Raw genomic sequence first — 22,869 nt, 5'->3', positions numbered from 1 at the left:
TAAACATGCAAAGCCTAGCACTCTCCTTGGTGGTGGTAATTTTATCAGTCCCTCCATCACACTGTGATCTGTACTATAACTTCTAAGGGCTTCCAGCATACCAATGAGTTGTTTGGCTTTTTGGAAAGAGATACTTAATATACAAAACTGGGAAAGAAGCTTTCTGAAACATAATATGGCCCCAAGGTGCAAAGGAGTTTCAGTGAAAAGGCCTCTGTTATTGGGATTTATCCTCTTTATAAAGCAGTTGGCAATATGGTAATGTAGGGTATTGCACATATTTTTGAGGAATTATATCTAATATAGGATATGCAAGCTTCCTCTGTTTTGTTGCTTAAAATAATCATCACTAAGTCCTTGTGACATCACCAAAGAGCATTGCAAAAAGCTTGAATGTTATAATCTTGAGCTTCTGTTCTTGGCCGAAAAGCCCTGGTTCACTGAGCATTTATTTATCTAGTAAATAGCCAAAGAAGAAGAAGAAGAAGAAGAAAGCTGAGGAGAGAAGAGAAAGAAGGAGCAGGATGGAGGAAGGGAAGGGAGATAGAGAAAAGAGATCTTAGCACACAGAAGTGTTACAGGCAACTGAGTGAGATAAAAGTATTATAGGCAGTCAGACAAGGCTAGGTCCTCCAAGGAGCCAGTATAGAAGCCAGACACCTTACAATTGTGGGGGAGACAGATGCCTCCTGCTGTGGGCCAGGGCTCAACACCAAAGATCAAACAGATACACCCATATCCTAAGGATTGATATTCTAAATAGCTCCCTATCATCCTGAGAAAGCCAGAAGTCACCATTGCAACCCTCTATGAAAGAGTCACAGCTCTTTAAGCATACCTGCTTGCCACGTGACTTAATCCCCCAATTGTCCCCAATTTAATCAGTTTTACCTGAACAATTAATCTTTTTGGTTAACCATACTTCTGTCCCACTTTATGCCTACCTTGTGAGTTCCTAGGTTTCCCCCATCTTAGACTCATCTTACCTTGTGATTATGCTCTATAAATGTCCCTAGAAAAGACAAGTCTTTGACCACACACTCTCTAGACCTCTTCTGTCTCTCAGACAGAAGATTTCTTTCTCGCAATAAATGTATTTTGCTCTTAACCTCTATTATCCCTAATATTCATTCTTCAGTTTTAGAGAACACAAACTCATACCGTATATATAATAAGTTGGGAGCTTTGTTCCCCTATATCAGTAGTAATTTGTTGTATAAACAAAACAAACCCAGGAAATGACAGCTTTGAAAGTTTCCACTGTGCACATAAACAGTTGACACAAGCAGAACTACTTTCAGAAAAAAATCTTTATAGGCCACAAATTTTGGACAGATTGGTGGCCTAAGCCAGACAATCTATTTGTCTAAGGCTGACTTACTATTGGTAATAAGTTTCTGGACCCTGATGGTGAGCAGATAATAGGACACTCTTAGATCATGGCTTAAGAATAATGTTATTGAGAGGCATAATTCAATAAACTTTGGCTTAAAGCATCATATTAACAGTTATAAAACATAGTCTAACATTTTATTTTTTTCAGCTACTATTAACTAATATTATGATAAGTGATAATTGACCATTACCTCAAACCCAAAACAGAAATTTCAAAAATTCTCTAAAAATCCAGTCCACGTTCTGTACATTTATATGAGTGCAGGCCATTTTTATTTCTGTTTTTTAAGACTTCATAATGTCTTAAGTATGACAAAGACAGGTACTGAAAAGCCTCAAAAAGTATTTTTCTTGAGAAAGTTCTGAGAATTTTGCAAATGTACAAATTTCATTTCAATTCCTTAGATTATTCCAAAACATGCAAATGAAACTATACTGAGTTGATAAGATTTCATTCAATAAAAAGGAAAACTGTTCTGAAATATATTAAAATATTTTGGGATATATCTTGCAGCAAACTGGTAGTCATTGGGTCACACACATCCAAATTTGGTATATTACTCCTGTATCTAAATAAACATGGAGAATGGTCATATATAGTGAAATCTCAGAAAAGCCAAGGCATGAAAAGAATTTACCAAGTGTTTACTAACTTAACTATTTAGCGTTTCTAGTTGAACTCTGTGTCTGACCTTTTGACTTAGGAGGGATAAACAAAACTTGTTTGGGTTTCCTTAATCCTTCATGCTTTGCCTGATTTGAGGGATGCTGTACTTAAAATAGTAAGTAGCAACAACATACGAAATGGTAGAGATGCTGCACGAAAGGTTAAACTCCAATCTAATAATGACATCATGAAGACAAATTAAAGAAACTTGTAGTGGGTAGGACCACATCAGGTTCATGTTATTAGTCTATATCCTTGTAACAGGCACTCAGTAACTGTTTTCTAATGAATAAATGAATAATTTGTAGACAAGATGACTTCTAAAATTCTTTTTAAGTCCGTGATGCTCTGGAAGTGTTAGGTGAACTACTGATAAAACAAGGCAATAGCTGAGTCAAAAATAAATACACTTTAAAGATCTCTCTCTGGGGAAAAATGAAAAACTGAATGAATATCTTTAGCTTTTGTGCTTCAACAACACTGTTAAGTGGCTACAAATATGACAAAGAAACCTACATTAGCAGAGCTACCATCTGACTTCTGTCTAGAAGGAAGCCTTTGCTGGAAACTGGGCTTTGACCATGCCCATCAGACTAAGTTTTGATGTGTGATTAGGTTGTAGCCACAGGACTCAGTGCCTGACATTGTGCCAGCTGCTGTCATACATTTTACACTTCAATTCCTACAGGCCAAATTTTCTTTTAAAATGTCTCAAACTGTACTGAAAGAGTCACCTTTTAAAAATCTCCTTTTCTAAGTCACAGATGCTAAGAAATATGCAGTCTTCTAGGTGTGAACACAACTGAATAGAATCACAGCATACGCCATCATCATAAAGGATTTTTCTTTTTGCTTTGAAATTTAAATCTTTTCTAGATCTTGCTAGTTCTCTCTTGGAATGTTTTCACTATGTTGCCTCTTTGAAGATTAACTTGAAATGCAAAGAGGACCTGAAATGGATTTTCCATCTTATTCCGAGCTTAGAATGCCTCATCCTGTGGGACTTACTGCTACAGGTTTGTTACCCTTTTTCAACCAGGCTTTGAACACCTCCCACTCTCTCCCATTTATCATTCTGATAGTCCTGTCCAAAGACTATCAGGTAAAATATAATAATCAATCAAAGCCAGATGGTGCCAGAAGCAAAAGCAACCATTTCCCCTGTAGTGTCAAATAAATAAAGAAAGAAAGAAGTCACATTTGACAATTTAATGAGTATACATTTACCACAGTAGGAAAATCCTCCTCAAATATTTAAACAATTAAAGTGTAAACGGAGAAATAAATAAGCATTTCATAGTTGTAGGCAGGACCAAATTCCTGCAGGTAGAAAGCCACTGCAGGGGCTAAAGGTTTAGCTCAGCGGCATAAGCACCTGCCTTGCAAGCAGGCAGTCGTGAGTTCAATCCCTGGTACCGATAAAAAGGAAAAAGACAAAAAAAAAAAAAAAAAGCCACTGCATCCTATATTTTAGGCCGATGAACTGAATTAAATGTATGAAATGCTGCAGGTCAACACGGCAGAAATCAGGAAGGGCACCGGAGAAGGGGACATGGATTCACTAGCTATAGAAAACTATTAGCTTTCTCTTATCACCTCTGAGCAAAATTTAAATGCAGGCAATCATTCAATATTTACTGAGCACTTGTTATGTGGCATGCACTGTACTGGTTTCCAGGAAATAAAGTTACACGGACCTATTGGAGATTATGTATCTCTGGTGTGGTGTGAACAGATTATCATAAGTAGGTAGGGATACAAGATTAGAAAGATAATGAACAAATAAAAGGAGACAGAGTTGTAAGGTGGAGTGTTGTTTTCTACAGAGTAATGAGAAAAATTCTCTTTGGTGAGATTTGACCAGGTGAGGCTTGAGTAGATTTCCCTAAGAGGTACATGAGCGAATCATGAGTATCTGTCATAGAGAAAGCATTTCAGGTAGAGGAAAGAGCACATGCAAAAGCCCTGAGAGGACTGCAATAATCCAGTATGTCTGGGCTGACTTCTGAGCACAGGGCTATCTCAGGAAGGTTCTTGAGTGCAGGAAACAGACCTAGCTGTATTAATATAATATATGTGCCCACATTATTGCTAGAAAGGTAGCAATAATGATTATTGCTAGATAAGTAGGTTCCAAAAAAAAAAACAGGCAGGAACCAAAGAAAGATGGGGCCAGGAAACAAGGAGAGACTACCAACTGGTGAGGGCACGTGTCCCTGATCCCTGGATGACACCACTACTGAGGATCATTTGCATCATTCTGCGAAGATTCCAAGTTGCCAAGTCTAGGTCTTCAGATGCCCATATTTCAGCTCTCCAAAATAATGAGCCTCTCTAGCTCTAAGCCAAGGCAAATATTCAGTTCTTCTGTGTTAGCCACATCTATAAGGAATGCTAATTATAGTTGAGTTCTAGACTCCAACAGCCAATGTATATTAGCTATGTCTATGAGCACAGGGCATGTAAAGTTTAAATCAGTGGCCTTAATATCTCACTTTTCAGTTAAACAATTTTATGTTTATTGAACTTCAGGGATATATTCACTCATATACATACATACATACACATCTCTACTACTCCAAATCCAGACACAAGTCCTTTAAGAACCTCCACAAAGGATTTACTAAGGTCATTTTATTTACAAAACTCACCTTCCAAACTGTGAAAGCCGATTGAATAACTCATCTACGTAAGAGGAAACACTAATATATTGTTCCTACATTGAGAAACATCTTTGAAAAATTAAAAAAAAACCCAAGATCAATAAAATTATTTAGCACATGCTTTTTAAAGTTGCCGTACATATTCTACAATGTTGTAGCATAAAAACCACTTTTTAAAATGTTCTATTTTTCTAATATTTACCATAGTCTTTGGCTTGCAATAGATGATCCAATTAATGTGTGTTGAATGAATAAACGATTTCAAAATAAGAACAAGAGAAAAAAAACTTTTAATCTTCATTTGCAAAGGAACTCTTGTCATTGATGAACTATATGAATCCTAAATTTAGAAAATTTAAGGGTATGTACATCTATTGTGATTTGGGTCCTCTTCTATACTCTCAGAGCCTAGTACTGATGAAAGCTAGGATTCCACTTTGGCTCTTTCCATATTCAATGATCTTAAGCATGGAACTTCCCAACTTCAAAGAATTATTCATAAATTGGTATTTCAAGAACTATTCCCTAAGCTTCATCAGAAGACTTCAGAGAACAGAGGATGGAGTTGACTATATAGAATTCCAGACCATCAAACTCTATTTTAGGCACATCAGTTCCTTTTAATTTGGATTTTGAGAAATATTTCATCTGGTTCAAAAGATCTATCTGGCTATAAAGAAGTTTTTAAAACAACTAGGTAATCCATAAGCTGCTTTTAAGTCTACCTCTTAATGACAATAGTTACAGTCAGGTATATAGTCAAAGAAGATGATTACTTATCCTTGGGAGATAAAATTAAAAAGCAGTAGCATCGGTATGTGCAAACAGTGGAAACTCAAGAATGAATCTCAAGCATTCTCTAAGAAAGCAGGAAAGGACAACGCATATAAAAGTATAAATGTTTTATGTATTACATACACATTTTATATGTACACATATGTGCTTGAAATATGTACACTTCACAATGAGAAGGGATAAGACAGGGAGAAACAGTGTAAGAGGAGCTATCTGGGGGTTACTATAGTGGGGAAAATAAGGAATGAGGAAGTATTTAAAGTGATTTTTTTTGAAAGAGGTGATACAACAATGGAATTTGGAGGAATAGAACATCTTGGCATTTGAGTACTAGTTTTAATGTAAAGAAATAGAAACAGGGGCTGGGGATTTAGCTCAGCGGCATAAGCGCCTGCCTTGCAAGCAGGCAGTCGTGAGTTTGATCCCTGGTACCCAAAAAAAAGAAAAAGACAAAAAAAAAAGTAGAAACAGCTCATCTGAAAGAAGACTACTTCGAAAACTCTGTCAGTGCTTAGTCTGATCTCTGATCTTCTTCAAATATAGGTTTGACCTGTTCATGTTCCACTAGAATCCAAAGAAAACTCCCTTCTTCTGGAGAACTTGATTGCTCTGTTAAATGTCATTTAAACAGAGTAACTTAGATTTTTGGTTATTCCTGGAAGATCACATTATTTTTGGCAACTTAAAATTTACAGTGGCTTGACCTACCTTGATGTGGAATTGGTTTTTCAGTCTTACAGAAGGCTTCTGTTGCGAAAACAGCTTAATGGAAAAGTTTGTGAAAACTGAAGTGGACTGGTATATGTCAAGATCCGTGGACATGAGTGAATTTTCTTCTGAAACTAGCTCCGAGTGGTTTTACTCATGGTGAGCGGCTCTCTCAAAGTTCTGCCATAACCTAGCTAATCAGTTTCTCCAGTGTTGAGCACTTATCTGCCTTCTCAGCAGTTCATACTACAGTACCTACACATCTTCTATACCTCTCACATAATTACCAAAATAAAAAATGTACAATTGAAAAGATGATGCATAATGTCAGCTGAAGCCTACTTTATTTTGCTTTTTATATGTTCATCAATTTCCTAAATCGGAATATATATTTTTTTGGCCTTTCCAAAATTTGATTTTGGGCTGAGTACTGTCTCAATCTATAAATGTTTTTACAATGTGTCTTGTAAGTTATCGTTTTGAAACTTACACTACTATTTCCTGAAGACATATATCTTAAAAAGTGTTTGTTTCCCACCAAGGTCACAAAATAAACATTGACTCCCTACCTTGCTCAGCTTGAGCTGAAAAGGACCTAAATATCTAATAATCATGAATATTTCTTTTACTTTTTGAATCTCACAACTATTCTTACAAGGAAGAACATTAAATTGTTTTATTTTTTTCCACCAACAAAATTCCAAAGAGGAGTCTGCTTTTCAGCTCCATTTTTCAGAAATTCATATCACTGTTTGTAAAGGATATAAGTTAAATGTTGGCAAATGATTGGTTTCCCAGCCAATTGTTTTTTGAATCCCCTCTAGGAAAATTTACTAATTATCTCATTTGTTCATCATTTTGGGGTTATAGATCACAACTTCAGACAGAGGGGTGCTGCAATTATATTGGAGAGCCAGAAAAAGCAGTGACAACATAGTATTTTTTGCATAAGTTTTAGAATTAGAAATTAAAGAGCAAAAGTCAAGAGGAAATGCACATGCAAATCCCATCATCAACAAAGACAAAACTTCATGGGGATTCCTGTGAGAATAGTATCCAAAAAATAGCAATTTTAGATGGGAGGAGAGGGCTGAATGTTCAGCACTCATTTAGCAGGCAGAATAATTGGGAGAAAAGACAAAGGTGTATAATTTAAAATGGCTAGTTATCCTGAGTTCAGATACTTGGTTGTTACGGTGTCAAGGATGCCTGTATTTCTGAACTCTTATAAAGTACCTGTCCCCAAAATGGTGACTGTTATTTACTGAAGCAACCAGCTGGTGCTGCTTGGGTGAAATCCAAGTCTGTATGGTCTTAGCTCTGTGTGAGACAACTCTGAAGTGCCCAGTGATGGAGTGTGCCAGAGGGCACAGTTGCCATAATTAAAGTGGGAATTGAGCAACTTACTGACCAAATTTTGCCATCACAAACTACTGAACAGATACTGGTATTTGTTCATTTGAATAGACTTCATTTACCACACTCCTATTAAATGGCAGTTTACAGCCTACCACACATTGAGTGAAAGCTATACACAGGAAATAATGAAACATGACTCTTACCAAAAAGTAGTTCCTAGTATATAGCACAAGAGACAGACAGGCCAATGAATGCTTACAATAAACTGTGTTGAATGCTGTAGTGGAGTTACAGATGCAACACTGTGCAAGCAAAGAAAAGATCACCATACCTGACTGGAGGATCAGGGCATCCATCATAAAGAAAATAACACAGTTTTGAAGTTGCATCCCTATCAGTCATCCTAAAAAGACTTTCAGTGGATGGTTATATATAAAACTCCAGAGCCCAGTAAGTAGGTTTGGATAGTGGACCTGGAAAACTGAGACCAACTAGCCCACGTGTGTACTGTACATTAATTATGGAACTTGTGTTAAGTAAATACTTGTGAAAGAAAGAACAAAAGCATGAGAAAACCAATTATTCAGAGACTGGTAGGAAACAGTAAGTCAAACAGGGATTATGCAGGAAAATATGCAACCAAAAATGTTGAAGTAGAAGCCCTACAGAAATTATAGCAGCCAAGAAAATAATTTTAGGAGGGAAGACATTGTTTATGATGTCAAATGTTGCAGAAACACCATGAAAGGTAACTCCTTTGCTTTTGTTGAGAATAACTTCCTGTTTGTCTTGTAGAATCCCATGGAGTCTAGTATAGGGCTCATCACAGAGTAGATATCAATCAATATTTTCAGGGACAGGCATGGAACTGGATACCTCACCTGCAGAGACTTTGTCAACTAGCTGTGGAAATCAGGTACAAATAAACTGGAACGATGATTAGGTAATGCTTTGTGGGATGAATGGCTCGGGAAGGGGACAGACTGTATATGCTACAGAATATCAAGGAAGCAAAGAGGTCACAGAGAGCACTTCACAAAGAGAGGCCTTCACAAACACAAACGCTTCATTCATGGCACAGAGGTTGGGTGAGGCTGAGCTAAGGAAGAAAGGGACTTTCAAGCAGTGGCAATGGCTGAGCAAAGGTATACTTAAATTCACATCAAGTCTGACTGGATAAAATGGTTAAGAAAAAGATGAATATTGTTATAGAACATGTTATATTTTCAAGTTCAAAGTGTTAAAGACGACTTTGTTCAATACTTTTGATCTATGTAAAATGAAATGACAATCCATAGAGAGTAAATGTGCTTAAGTTCACAACCCTGATCAATTCCAGACCCAGTGGAAGAGAAAAGCCAAGAATAGGGAACTGGAAAAGGATTCTCAAGAGGTCTTGCAAAACAATCACAGATTAATAAATTAGAATAAATTAAAACTGCTGAAATTTTGGGAAAGGGGAAATAAATATAAGAATAATCAGAAGACAGTGATGCTAATAAGAATTTTAGTGATTATATACATTTTTTTACCTGGAATTTTTCATCAGAGCTACAAAATACAAAAATTAAGGGACTGTTTTCTCTTCTTCCAAAGATGGCCTATAACTTACCCTTGTAGGTACAGCTAGGAGGATTCATTCACTTTGAATAATTATAAGCAATAGGGCCTTTGGGATTAAAGGTCTCAATTTAAAATATTGACTGAGAAAGGCTCATAAATTTTAGAAAGGACAGGTGTGAAAACACTCTGCAGAATAGAATCTGGTAACTGACAGTATGACCCAAAAAAGGAAGAAAAAAATCAGTTATTTCTATATGAAGAGCTAGGAAGGTGAGAATGTGTCGGCATATCTAAAAGCTATTGTCAAAAGTAGGGTAGTCAGAGGTCTAACCTAGGAAAAAGATAGTTTATCATGATGTTTGTTGAGATGTTAACAAAAAATAAAAAGAAAAGTAATATTTTCAATATCATGAAATTTGAGGTTATCGAAAAGTAGATTTTACTACTGGTTTTCCTTTAGTTCTAATAGATGGGTTTTTACAATATATTCAAGTTGATGGAAGCGATAATTTTGGTTAAATGTTTAGTAAAATAAACTCCAGTAAGTACACAAACAAGTAGTTTCTAGTATCAATGGCCTGATAATGTAGGAAAACAATAGGGGCTTGCAGGAAAGCTCTTGGTCCTTAAAAGATGTGGTGTAGTCTGAGATAACTGTGCAGACACAATTAGCATTCCTCCTTTTAGCCAAGAATCAAGTTTCTTTCCACTAAATGAGGAAAACCATTGATTTTTGCCTTAAGTATGGCTAAGTACTTTTAAGTGTCCCAGCACCCAAACTTCTTGGATTATTTTCTAACTCCTCTTTCTCTTGGGCATATTATGTTTTCCAGATGATGTTCTGCGGGGAAATCTGAGCCTCTTGCGGTCATTAATGCTCCCATGACACTTTTTACTAGAAGATCATGGTCCAATTCCAAACTGAGTGATTATATTTTATAAATGTATCCTCCTCTCTTTTCAATTACAGAAGTGCCCAATTTCTCCTCTCTACTGGCTTCTCCTAAGAATTTTAAAATATAAAGATCATGATGGAAGAAAGAAGATACTAGAAACTAAAGCTTGCCCTTAAATTTTCTTTACAGCTCTTCACTTAATTGCCCATCAGTTTGGAAACACAAATCTGGCTGAGTTTTTAAAAGCTATCATCCTGTATCTTTCAGTAAAGTTCCAAGGAGTGTTGAATTATGAACATCACTGCGGCAGACTTTTCCAAATTAATACATGATACTCACCTGAGTTATGCAAAGTAGATTTTCTCGATAGTAGACATAGCAATACCCTTCTGTTTCATTATGGGTTTACATTCCTTAAAGATTAAGGAAATATTATAAATTGTGTTCTTCAGAAAAAAATGTTTGAATGAATCTAACCCCAAATTAAATTTTACCAGAGTATTCACAAAGGGAGATGATATCAATCTTTTCATATTTTTGAAAAATCTCAAAAGCTTTTTAGAAATACTAATCCAAAAAAAATATGGATTTGGAAGAAAAATTCTACGAATGTCCTATGACAATGAATAAGAGAGTTTACAGGGGATCAATAGTCTTTCCTGTCTCTCAAAATATTACTTTTCATTAATTTAAAAAAGAAAGGGCTTTGCAATGTAATGTCCACCAAAAATTATTCAGTGCTTATTCTTTTTCTGCCATTAGAATCCTGGTAAGAATCTAGATAACCAAAGTGAGCTGTCCTAATGCAATATATGCTTGAAAATCTAACTTAAAACTGAAGCTTTTTAAAAGAAATCTTCTTCCCTCTATCCTTTCCTCCCTTTTTCTTATAATTAATGAAAGAATTTGAGTAGTGGTGTAGAATACATTCTTTGCAAACAGCTGCTGTTATATCTAGTTTGGTCATTAGGAGGAAATTTTAATTCTTAGCTTATACTCCAAGAAAGCAAATTGGCTTTCAGATCAAAGAAAATGGGCAGGAGCTGTGCATTCTGGTAGTTTGTGGGCAAACCTACTTTCTAGGCTGCTTATGCTATGTAGTTCTAAAACTATTTTGGAAAGCAAGCAATCCTGAGTTTGGTTAACTTTTGAAGATCATCCCTTTCATTTTTTCTTGCCTTATCTAGTGATTTTATGTAACCAATAATGGGAAGGTACTACGGGCTTTCCAATTTTCATTTTTAAAAAGTATTTTGAATAATATTGGAATTGAGATTACAAATAATGGATGTAAGGCTAATTACCAACATTCTACATTTAGAGCCAACTAGTGCATATGAAAACAACAGCTCAATATTTTAGAAAGTGCCAATTTGCTAAAAATAGATAAATATGTTGACGCTTCCTGGAATTAATTCAGGAACATTCAAAATGAGATGAGTAATGTCAAGGAGTAGCATTTCTCTGATAAAAATTCTCTGATTAAAAAAATGGAGCTGTTTTACACTCATCATTACCCAATACTTTTGTATAAGATGATTGTACCAACTGAAAAAAAAGAGAAATTAGAGCAAAGCTGCATTGTGCCAAATTAGTAAGAATATGTGACAACTAGAATTTCTCTTAGACAGATGGTATCTGCCAGTCTTCTGGAAGACAATGAGAATCTAGTGTTTGCCACCTCCAGGTTTAGAGACTTCCCTAATCCTTTTCTTTCTTTTTTTTTTTTTTTTTTTTTTTTAATATATAAGCTGAGTTATCTGTCTGATTATTTCCTTTAGGAACATTTGCAGTAAAACAAAAAATAATACAGTCAGACTGAAGACTACCAAGGAGAGAAAAACGTCCAACATCACATTTGAGGTAAGTCTCATCTAGGATAGTTATCTCATTATAATTATATAGAAATATGCACGGTAGACTCTCTCAGCCAGGTTACTTTATCACTAAATTTACAGGTGTGGGCTTTCAGAAACTATGCAACCTGGTTCTTCTTCCAGGCAGAAAAGAGGAAGTTATTACTTATCACTTCTTCCTTCCTCCTTCTCTGTCTGTCTGTCTGTCTGTCTGTCTGTCTCTCCTTCTCCCTCTCTGTCTGTCTCAGAATTTTGATTTAGGAAACAGAGAACTTGAGGTTGTTAGTAACAATTATTTTAAATGCAAGATCTCAGAAAGAAAATTTAATGAATTTCTGAAGGTGAAATTCCTAGGTTTCCATAGACTGACTGTTCAATTTCTTAATTTCATATTATATCTAGTTTTCTATCAATTGGCAATTCTTTTTATCATTCTTTAAAGTCTATTCCTGTTATCTGTTTTGAATAAAAGAACAAATAACAAATAATAGGAGTGTGTGTATAGAGAGGGGAAGTAGCTGGAGTGAAGGATTGAAGGTGACACCAGACCAACAGTCAACTACAAATAAAATTAAGTGAATTATTATTTTCTTCCAGGTACCAGTTTATTTCCAGATTGCTATCTAGCATAATTTTCTATTGTACCCTGCATAATCATCCTCTATAAAAGTATTTTTGCAATATGTATGAGATTAATTTTTTTGATATTAGTTATTTAGCTTCTATAAAAAAGGATGACTTTGCACTAATTTAATCCAATTACCATACTTTAAAATACTTCCAAATATTATCAATGAATTTATTGGGTTTTTAAAAGTGTTTTTTTTTTAATTTTAAAGGGAATAAAACAAAAGACAGAACAAAGCAAATTACAACAAACAATGCAAGCAACACAGGACTTCACAACAAGACAACAGGAAATCAACAATGGCTACCATAATGTCTCTTGTTTTTTCAAAATAGTTGTTCATATGTTCACACACAACAATCAAACAAAACAAAGTAGTCTAAAACCAATCAAAGCAAAAGAATGAAAGCATTGTGGGACTTCAAAACAAGACAATAGAAAATCAACAATGGCAACCATAATGTCTCTTTTTCTCTTGAAAGTATCTGCCCATACCCTCATACACAATGAAATCAAATAATAGAAGACTAAAATCAGTCAAAACAAAAGAATGAAAGCAGTACAGGACTTCAAAATCAGATAACAGGAAGTGAACAATGGTTACTATAGAATCTTGTTTTCATCAGGATAGCTATTCATACCATAACGTATAATAATATCAAAGCAAAACAGATTGAAACCAGTTAAACAAAAGAATGAAAGCATTATAGGACTTCAAAATGAGACACTAGGAAACTAACAATGATTACCATAGTATATCTCCTTATGTTTAAAATAGCTGCCCATATTATCAGACACAATAAAATCTAACAAAATTAGACAGAACAGAACCAAATGGAATAAAACTGTGAAAATACTGTAAGAATTCAAGAAAAGACAATAACAAATTAACATTAGTTACCACCTTTTCCTCCTAGGTGTTTCCTCCCCTATCACTTTTGCAGTATCTACTGTCTTGAATATTATCAATGTATATAAAATTCAGTTTGCAGAATTCTATTGCTTATATGGTAATTTAAATTACATTAAATTGTTAATTTATTCCAATTATAGCCAGAAACACGGGAGAACTCAGCTATCCTGTGTGAAGATCTTGCCATCTTAGAAGATTATTCATAGTATTTAAAGCTAAATCCATAAAGCTCAGCATTGTATCCTCTTCTGATCAAGATTTATTCCTGATGCCTGAAGGAGCCCTGAAGTGGTTGCTGAAATGATACCCAGGTGATAATTTTTGAAGTAAGCTTCCAACCACCCTGCATCTCCATTTTCAACCTTCATTTTTCTCGCTCTCCTCTCCTCTGCCTGATTGAGTCCTCATGTGATGGATGTGAGCCCAGCATGCCAGATAATCCTAGTGCTGAGAACCCAGTTTGGAGGTAAAGTTGGGATGGCCGTGGGGACAAGCTACAGACTTAGGAGAAAGGCAGAGATGAGAACGCAAAGAAAAGTTTAAAGGAAAAACAATAAAAGGAAAACAATGTATATTTCTAATGCTCATGACATCTGGGCCTCAGGACAATTTGAATATTTGCATATTTAAATTCTGTCACTGATGTTTATGATGGAAGAAAGTAAAACTATACTAAGATCCCATCACTAGCTTTACTAATATTACTTTGTAGAGAATAGGAGAGGATTTGAGATGGCAGATGTTTATGTTATATACAGAGAATAAAGGTACTCTGTTTGAATAGTCATGAATATCTTAAGAATCAATATGTGTAATTTCTAAATTAATAATACCTTATATTTGAAAAACATTGTTTGCAAAACATATTTTTAGGACTTTAGTTGGGCCTCACATCAACTTAGCAAAAAAAAAAAAGGTAAGTCAGTATTTGGAGGGTTTCTGTGTGTGTGTGTGTGTGTGTGTGTGTGTGTGTGTGTGTATGTCTGTCCCTACACAAATTAATTAACTGAGCTCATAAAGAATAAGTTACTTACCCAAGATCACATGACAAGCAATTGGCAGAGCCAGGTCTAGAACCCAGGGGAAAGGTTTTTATTTCACTACAAAGACATGAAACAGGACATTAAACAAATAACATCTATGAGCATAAGATCTGTAAAAAATTAAGAACAGGAAATCTGAAAGTTCATGCTCCCATGCTAAACCCCAAATGGCTGCAGTTATGCAGTTATGCAGTCAAGAGAAGGAATTGCAACTTTCACCACAGTCAGTTTGTGAGAAGCATCAATGGAGTTGGCTGAGCATTTATACAGCGCTTACTCTGAATAGGTACAGAGAAATGGCTTTTTGTTCCAAAACAATTCTCCTAATGGTTCATCGTGATGATTCTCTTTATTCCCTCTAATGTATTGAGGGTCTACTATGTGCTAGACATAATTAAAGTACTATTTTGCCTAAAATACTGATTGTGAAAGTTGGATGCAAAACAGATTTTCTTAAATTTCTTTTTCTACAGTCTCAAATACTGAACAGTATTAATTGGTATTAGTTTATCAGGAAAACTATACTTGAATCTGAGGAGAAGAGAAAAAGATAAGAAAACTCTATGCCAAAGAGATGGGAAGCATTGAGCAAGATGCAGAATAAGGATATAGTGGTTGAGAAAAATTACCCAACTTTAGCAATTCTAAGACAAACTGTACCTACCAGCTGGGGATATAGCCCAGTAGCACAGTGCCTGCCTGGCAAGTGCAAGGTCCTGAGTTCAATTACTGCTACCAAAGAAACAAAACTCAAGAATAACTTTACCCACCAATCACTTTGTCCTAGTGCTCTCAAAGATATGTCAGTTCATCCAAAGAAAATATCCTCCTGACAGTCTACCAAATAATATTTTCATGGGAAATTGTGGTTTCAGTGTGTCCCACACTGGGCATAATAGGCCTACTTCAGAATCTGTAACTCTTCAGTTCATTCGAGGCTAAGAAAGACACCCTGATTTAATTCTCATCCTCTCACACATGAGGGACTACCTACCCTTTACCCTGCCTCTTTACATCCTTGCTAGATATCTATCTGTGAATATTATTACGTGGATGCTTCAGTCGGAGGAAAGAAATCCAGATGAAAGTGAAATCAGTTCTTCAGTACACAGCGCCAAGCTTAAGATAATACCGCTCACAGTTTTGAAATTGACGTGATCATTGAAATAAATCAACTAAAAACAACAAATGGGTGATTTAGATCTTTTGCAGTAGTAGCGGAATAAGCAGAGGCACAGTATGTGGGGCCCTAAAAGAAGGGCACACACAGTTCCAAGAAGGTAGCAACTATGTGATCAAACTGGGACTCTATTGACTTGGGGTGGGGAGGCTGGCACAATGACTAATGGAGGGAAGGTATGGAAGAGATGGTTCCAGAGAGTACCAGCTATGGTAGTTTGGAGAAATCCAGTCTCTACGAGGATTCATTTTTGTGTGCATTCTTTAAAAATGGGTGATAATCATGTTCATGTATGAATGACACTTAGTGATGATCAGCTCACCTCATAATTTCATGCCAATAGAGTTTTTAATCTACTAGTGATTCTACCCATTTAAATATGTCACAACTTGTAGAAACGACCATAAATCTATTGTCTCATTCATTTAGCATACATTATAAATAGTTAAAACTATTTATTCTGTGTACCAAAACTTATGATAGGCAGTAGGGATACATAAAGAATTAAGACCTTTTCTTTTTCCTCCAGTGGCTCACATTATAGACTCTATTGTGTAAAAAGAACCAAAATTACATATATATATATATATATATATATACACACACACACATAAATAATTACATATATATTTAATTGATGGCAATAGAGTTGGCACAAAATATAGCATGGATACAGATAAAATAGAAAAAACACAATGAAGAAGGTTAAGAATGGTTTTAAAGAGCATTCCTCTTGCAGGAGAATTAGAAGTTTTCCAGGTCGAAATGGGCATGTAACTTCAGAAGAGATGTGGTGTCCTAGAGTAAGGCGGGAGCTGTTTGATGATGGTCTTAGAAAGGCAGGCAAAACTAGATGCCATCCATGTTGAAGAACTGCCATTTTAGTTTATATTTAATGAGGGCCATTTGAGGGTGCTAATGAAGAAACTGTGCCCATATTTACATTAGATAAAGGTAACTAGCATTATTTGCAAGGAGGAAGGAAAAAAAAAAACCATGGAGATAGGAAGTTCAAATAGGTAGCTTTGCCTTTTTCCAGATAGGCATAAAGATAATGAGAAGACTGAACTAGCTTATTTATAAAAAGAATAGCATTGAAAACCAAGGATGTATTCAAAACCTTTTTAACTAGAATTAAAAGGTTTAGTAATGAAATGTGGAAGTTTGAAAAACTGATTACATCTGGGTTCCCACCAGGTTCCTAGAGCTCTGAAGTTATAGCAATAGGGGTCAGAAGGAGGACCAAGAGAGGCACAAAATAAGAAACACAGATTTCAAAACATCTGTGGATCAAGAGATCAACACTAACTGATGTCTACAGGTTTGGAAACCACAGCAGTGTTAAAGTTCTGAACATGAATGAGATCATCTAGGATTAGTGACAGGAAGAATGGATTAAGATTGTGGACCAAGAGATCGCTGGTGTTTGAAGGGAAGAGTGTGAGGTCAGGGTAAAAAGAAAAACCAAAGAAGACAGAAGAGTCCTGTCTGAGAGGGAGGGGACTGAGAACTGTGGGGGAGCCCAGCGAGGGGAGTTTCAGGAAGAAGAACAGGTTGCACTATCAAACACTAAAGAAATCGCAAACAAGATGGAGGCCAAAGGGCAACTACCTGTTGTTCTGCTTTCCAAGTAAATTTCAAAGGAATTTGGGGATGGAATAGTATGTGAAGAATGAAGAAGAGGAAAAAATGAGTATGGATCACTTTTAGGAACTCGGTTCTATAAAGAAGGTGAACCAGAACATTGCTGAGATCAAAGTATAGAGTCAGAAGATACTTCAAGAAAGAAGGGACTAGAGCTTACTTATAGGTCTAGAGGAAAAGAACTTACATCACAAGAGAAGAAGCAATGCCAATACAGAGTGAGGCATGAGAAAGTGAGACTCTGGAGAACCTGGAAGAGCAGAGAAGTGCTCAACTATGTCTAACAGAAAACTGCTGGCAAGGTAGGCATGTTTCACTTATGCAAAACTTCAGACTTCACATTGCAAAACTTGGGAGAAAATTTTCTTGTACTGGTAGTCTTTATATCATAAAAATTCCTTAAGGCAAGTGGTATGGGGTTTGCTATTTGTTTTGGGGATTTATTTTTTCAGTTACATTTGATAGGAGGAACCTGAAGCCCAAGATGATATGATTCACTCAAGATCATAGAATCAGTAAGTGGCATCAATTAAGGACTCACAGCACAGTGTTCTTCCCAATGCTTCAGAGAACATAATGCAGACTTAATTACAACAATACAGACACAATCTGCCCACTCTTCAAACATGCACAAGGGAGAATTCTTGCACACAATCAACTTCTTTGATTTATGACAGACACTGCTGGATTGCTCTGATTCCTCAATTACAACTAATAGGGAAGCAAAGAGTTAAATGCTAGCCCTCCTCCTGAGATGAACTTTTTTGGTGCATTCCTTGAACTATTTGTACAGGAAGATTTTAGACGTTTCACTTTGTCAGAATGAACAAGGGGATCATCGGGTTAATATGTATGTTCTACTATTGCAAGACACCCCCTCCTTTCCCGATAGGGCCAACAACCAAGGAAAACTCTGAAATCTGTGGATTAATTCAGCCCCAGGCACATTACTGACAATTTCACCATGATGGAGGCAAAGGAGACCCTTTCTGATGCTCCTTCTTGATGAACAGGAGCACTGCCCTTCAGCGGGAAACATCGAAGGAGGTTTCTGTAGTTTTGCCAGCTCAGCAAGAAAAAAAATTAACCCTGAGTTTTCTTATTCCATTGCATCAGCCCAGCTTGGAGGTGGGGGTGGGGATGGGGGAGGGACCAGAGTTACACAGATTCTCCGCAGGAGACATCAGGGCTCATTTTGCATGCATCCTGGAATAGGTTAGCAAGAATTAGAAATAGCCAGAAATCAACATGTTTCTGGATCTGCTATGATTGTCAGAGATTCTCAGCAAATCCAGGAATTGGGCAGAAAAAAATAAACATGCCCTTTAAATAATTCTTTCGGTTTAAATTTGGAAAGTGTAGTGAAAGCCAGTATTTAAAAAAAAAAAAAAAAAAGAGCAACTTCAATTCTGTTAAGTAGAATTTCCCCACTTAATTAATTCAAAAAGTCCCCGGGTGACACTGGGTGTGGCTCACAGAGATTTAGTAAGAATTCAGTTTATCAGCAGGAAGCATGGTCTGCACCAAGCAGCCAGGCTGCAGCCCTCCACACCTTCTGCAGGCTCCGAGGGAAAGGCACAGCGAGGTGCAATTCCAAACCACAGGTCACACTCTCAAAGGGAAGAATTATTTATTGTAGGGAGAGATAGGCAGATGTTAGCAGGGTTAGGGGGCCACTTGCTCACATGTCAATTACACATGTCAATTACAAACTGAAGTTACTATTTTTAAACAAAAGAAACATCTTAGTTTTCTTGCCTTGCAGACGTATTTCACCCCTTCTGAGTTTTTAATCATCCACAAAAAGTAAGCCCTAAAATATTTGAAAATCTTAAGCCAATAAATTCTCAGTGATTCTTTTGTTTTATTCCTCCTTTGCCCATTCCTTTCCACCTTCTTATCTCAATAATATTTTTATTTTCTTTTTCCTGCTATAATAATCTGCAATATCAACTAATGGCTAATATAGATCATGTATGCTTTCATCTCACGCACTGGCAATGTGTTACAATTTAGAAATCCAAGATCTCTTCTTTATGCTGCTCAAGTGGAAGAGGAAGGAAGTGCAGGTCCTCCAGCCCCCTCCCACATTTCTGCTGGATTTCATGGGTGTGGCAGAGTTTAGACCTTTGCAGATTTCCGCCCTTATTTTACTCCCTGCTAAGAACTAAGCTGATAAATAGATGCCAGAAGAATGGACAGCACTGGATTCTGCCAGGAATGAGAGGGAATCATTTCACCCACAAGCAGGAAACCTGTGGGTGACTTAAATATTCACAGTCTATAAATGCCAGTGAGTAGTATAAGCCCACGCCCTAAATACACCATTCCTCTGTCTGGTTTAATGATATCTGAAACACTGATGAATGTGAGTCATATATAACATCGTTATATAGGAGGCCTGACCATTTCACACATAAGCACACATTTTTCGAATGTAGGAGCTCAAAGGACCATCTCTGAATGCTTCACATTCTTCTTTGCATATGGATGATGTAGAACACTGGAAAGCATACGATAACCATATACAGTGCACGCCTGACTGTTGCATGTGAAATATGGAACAGCTATGCATCAACATGTGAATCTACAATTTCCTAAGCACATTTTCATCTTCATCACTTTGCGCATCACAGGAAAACTGCAGGCTGCTGGGGCGATGGAACCCCAGAGTAGGCAGATGTCCTCATTTAGGGAAGGGAATTCCTTCAGCTCCCATTCCCTTTGTAAAAAGCATATATAGATCCCTTCATCAAATGAGGTATATGTACACTTCCATGTGTACAAGTAGGATGAAAACAAGTTGTAAACCAGCATATTTTTTCTTTCCAAAATTAAAGTTCTTTTTCTTTTTAATGAATAGCATTGGCTTCCTTACAGCTCTGCTGTCCTAAATTTTTTTCCCCCAGCTCACCAAGGGAGTAACCTTAGAACCTTTCTTTGACAGTGTGGTTAGCCCAGACACCTCTATCTATTACATTTATATATTATAATGAAGGAAGACGAGACAGCAAATGTCCTAGTTTCAAAAATGATCCAACGGAAACATCTTTTGAACCAACAGCAGTTTGGAGAAATGCTGCAAATAGCACCCCCACCCAACCCTGACTTTTCTCCAACCATCCGCACACAGTCAAGGATGTCCACTACTTCATATATTCAGTCAGTCAGTCAGTCAGTCAGTCAGTCAGTCAGTCAGTCAGTCAGTCATTTGCGTCTCCATCCACTGTTCTGACTTTCCGCTTCTGTCTCTCTTGCCTCTCCTTCCTCCTCACTCCCCACCCCTCCTGCCAGGGCGCTGGCTAAACGTGCAAGGCTGGCAGGCAAATGTTTCCTCTCTACTCTTCTCCACCCCCTTCAGATTCAGGGAGTGTATTACAAATTGCCCAATTTCCAATACCTGCAACAGAAATAATACCCAAATCCAATCTCTTGCACCCCACCTTTAACACAATCTGTAAAGGTCTTCTTTGACCAAGACTGCCCTCACCACCACTCTGCTACTGGCATGCGTGCGCACACACACACACACACACACACACGAGTATCCCACACCCATTTTTCTCCTTAACCTTCAGCAAACCACTCAAATATGTTCCAGCAAATGTTTGAAAGCTTCTCTCGGAGGATGTCAGGGCACTGTGGATGACGGTACTGCAGATACCGAGCTCGTCACTCCTCCCCACCCTCACTGCAATCAAGGTTCTGAAATTTCTTTCAGGAAATAAGTGAGCAATTCGAAATGGGAGAGAAATCTAGCAGTGGGGGAGGGAAAGTGGGAATTCAGATTCTTGCAAATCTTGGATGTGTCCCTCTTCCTAATAAAAATGAATCACCACGCTTAGCGTCCAGGATGCTCACACATCTCTTGTTCCTGATAATCCACTGAAGAAGCGAGACAAGGAGAACAGAGAAAAGACCTGATTTCCAACAGGTAACACCCGGCTCGCCCTTCCCATCCCGTCGGAGCTCAGAGCTCCTAGGGGCGTGGTCCACCGTCTCCGACCAGCTGGTGCACAATCGGCTAAGGAAGGGGGTTTTTCTCCTGCTCTACCCCCAGCTTCTCCCCCGGTCCAGGTTGTCTTTAGATTTTCTTTTCTTTTCTTTTTGTTCCTCAAGCACAGTTTCATTCATTCATTGAAAAAATAAATATATAAAACATTCACATTTTCTCATAAATACCTGAGCCCCTTAGAAGCACATGCATGTAGGAAACGAGGCATCTTCTGCAGCACATGTGAGAAAATTGTACTACAGAACAGGCAATAGCCAACCCTGATTTTTTTTTTCCTTCAACCCAGCTTTTCGCAAATAATATAGGGGACCGTCTCCCCATCTTGTAGGTAGAGCCCATATCTTCCCCACACCCCTTTCCACATCCACACCCTCAAAACCAGTCCTAAAAGGCTGAGCATTTAGTAATAGAGAAAAAAGCAATCATATTACTGTCCGGGCATAATTTCCCTCCACTCGTCCTAACCAGTAGCAGCATTCCAAAACCAAAGCTTGAAAGACAGAAAAGAATAAAAGCTAGAATGCGATCACCAGTTACCATATGCTAAAGAAACGCTAGCCCCATGCCAGGGCAGCAGCAGTTACAATGATTTTTTCTGCCTTTATAGAGAAATCTCTTCTAATTTCACAACGGCAAGAAGTAAAGATCTTTAGCTCTACCTGTTTGGTTCTTCTCATGCAGCACAGCATGGTTGTATCGTCCCTCGCCTTCCTCCTGCCTTCTCTCCTTTCCTCCTCTCTCTTTCTTATTCCCCCCCTCTCCACCTCTTTTCTGCTCGCTTGCTCACTCGCTCTCTCGCGCTAGCGCGCGCGCTCTCTCTCCCTCCCTCTCTCTCTCTCTCTCACACACACACCAGGGCAGTTAGCAGCAACTGTAAGGACCACAGCTATTGCTCATCGCACATGCTCTCTCTCTCTCTCTCTCTCTCTCTCTCTCTCTCTCTCTCTCTCTCTCTCTCTCTCTCTCTCTCTCTCTCTCTCTCTCTCTCTCTCTCTCTCTCTCTCTCTCTCTCTCTCTCTCTCTCTCTCTCCCTTTTCTTCTCCCTCTCCCCTTACCTCTTTTCTCCACCCTACCCACCCAATCTTTCTTCTCCTTCCCTCTCTGTCTCTTTCTCAGAATTGTTCACTAGCTCTCAATGACTAATCACTTCCTGCATCTCCTACCCCCATCCTAGACTGTCACCCCCTCCCCATCCCTGCCAACCTCATGAATATTTAAGTACTTCCAATCTGGACCCAATTACCCACCTACTTTCCTACTGCTTTGGGAGGGAGACGGGTGGGGACAGAGAAGGCTGTTCCAGCCAGTTCAGGAGATTCTATAGAATGAGTTTAAGGGAAGAGAAGCTAGTGAAATGCTTGTGTTTCTTCCCTAACTCTTCTCTTCTTTCCCCAGCACCAGAGAAGCAAAGAATGGCCCTTCTGAGCTACACAAGTCATATCTGCCATTTATTTAGATTTGATGCAGAATCGATAATTACAGGAAGTCTATCCTTCAAAAATATACCATATATAATATATGTATATATTATTCTAAGTGTACAT

The 22,869-nt window shown here is 37.5% G+C and overlaps 1 protein-coding gene across 3 annotated transcripts in view; it reads right to left on the bottom strand.

Annotated features, from left to right (window-relative positions):
- Nucleotides 1–22,283, bottom strand: part of Gap43 (growth associated protein 43) — a 92,703-nt gene extending 70,420 nt beyond the window's left edge. The window contains exon 1 of one of the 3 annotated variants that reach the window (XR_010039440.1): nt 21,985–22,283. Coding sequence is in view for 2 of the 3 variants with exons in the window: in XM_063225008.1 (XP_063081078.1) it covers nt 21,985–22,014 (30 nt within the window). In the remaining variant the exon portion in view is untranslated. The remainder of the gene's footprint in view (nt 1–21,984) is intronic. The other 2 variants (XM_063225008.1, XM_013151711.3) reach the window with 2 other exon arrangements.
- Between the last annotated feature and the right edge of the window lie 586 nt (nt 22,284–22,869).

The sequence above is a fragment of the Cavia porcellus genome, unplaced genomic scaffold (assembly GCF_034190915.1).
Source record: "Cavia porcellus strain 051 isolate PalLab524CR breed Dunkin Hartley unplaced genomic scaffold, mCavPor4.1 scaffold_15, whole genome shotgun sequence".
Lineage (NCBI taxonomy): Eukaryota > Metazoa > Chordata > Mammalia > Rodentia > Caviidae > Cavia > Cavia porcellus.
Note: the sequence above shows the minus strand (reverse complement) of the source record. Positions and strands in the feature narration are given on the sequence as shown.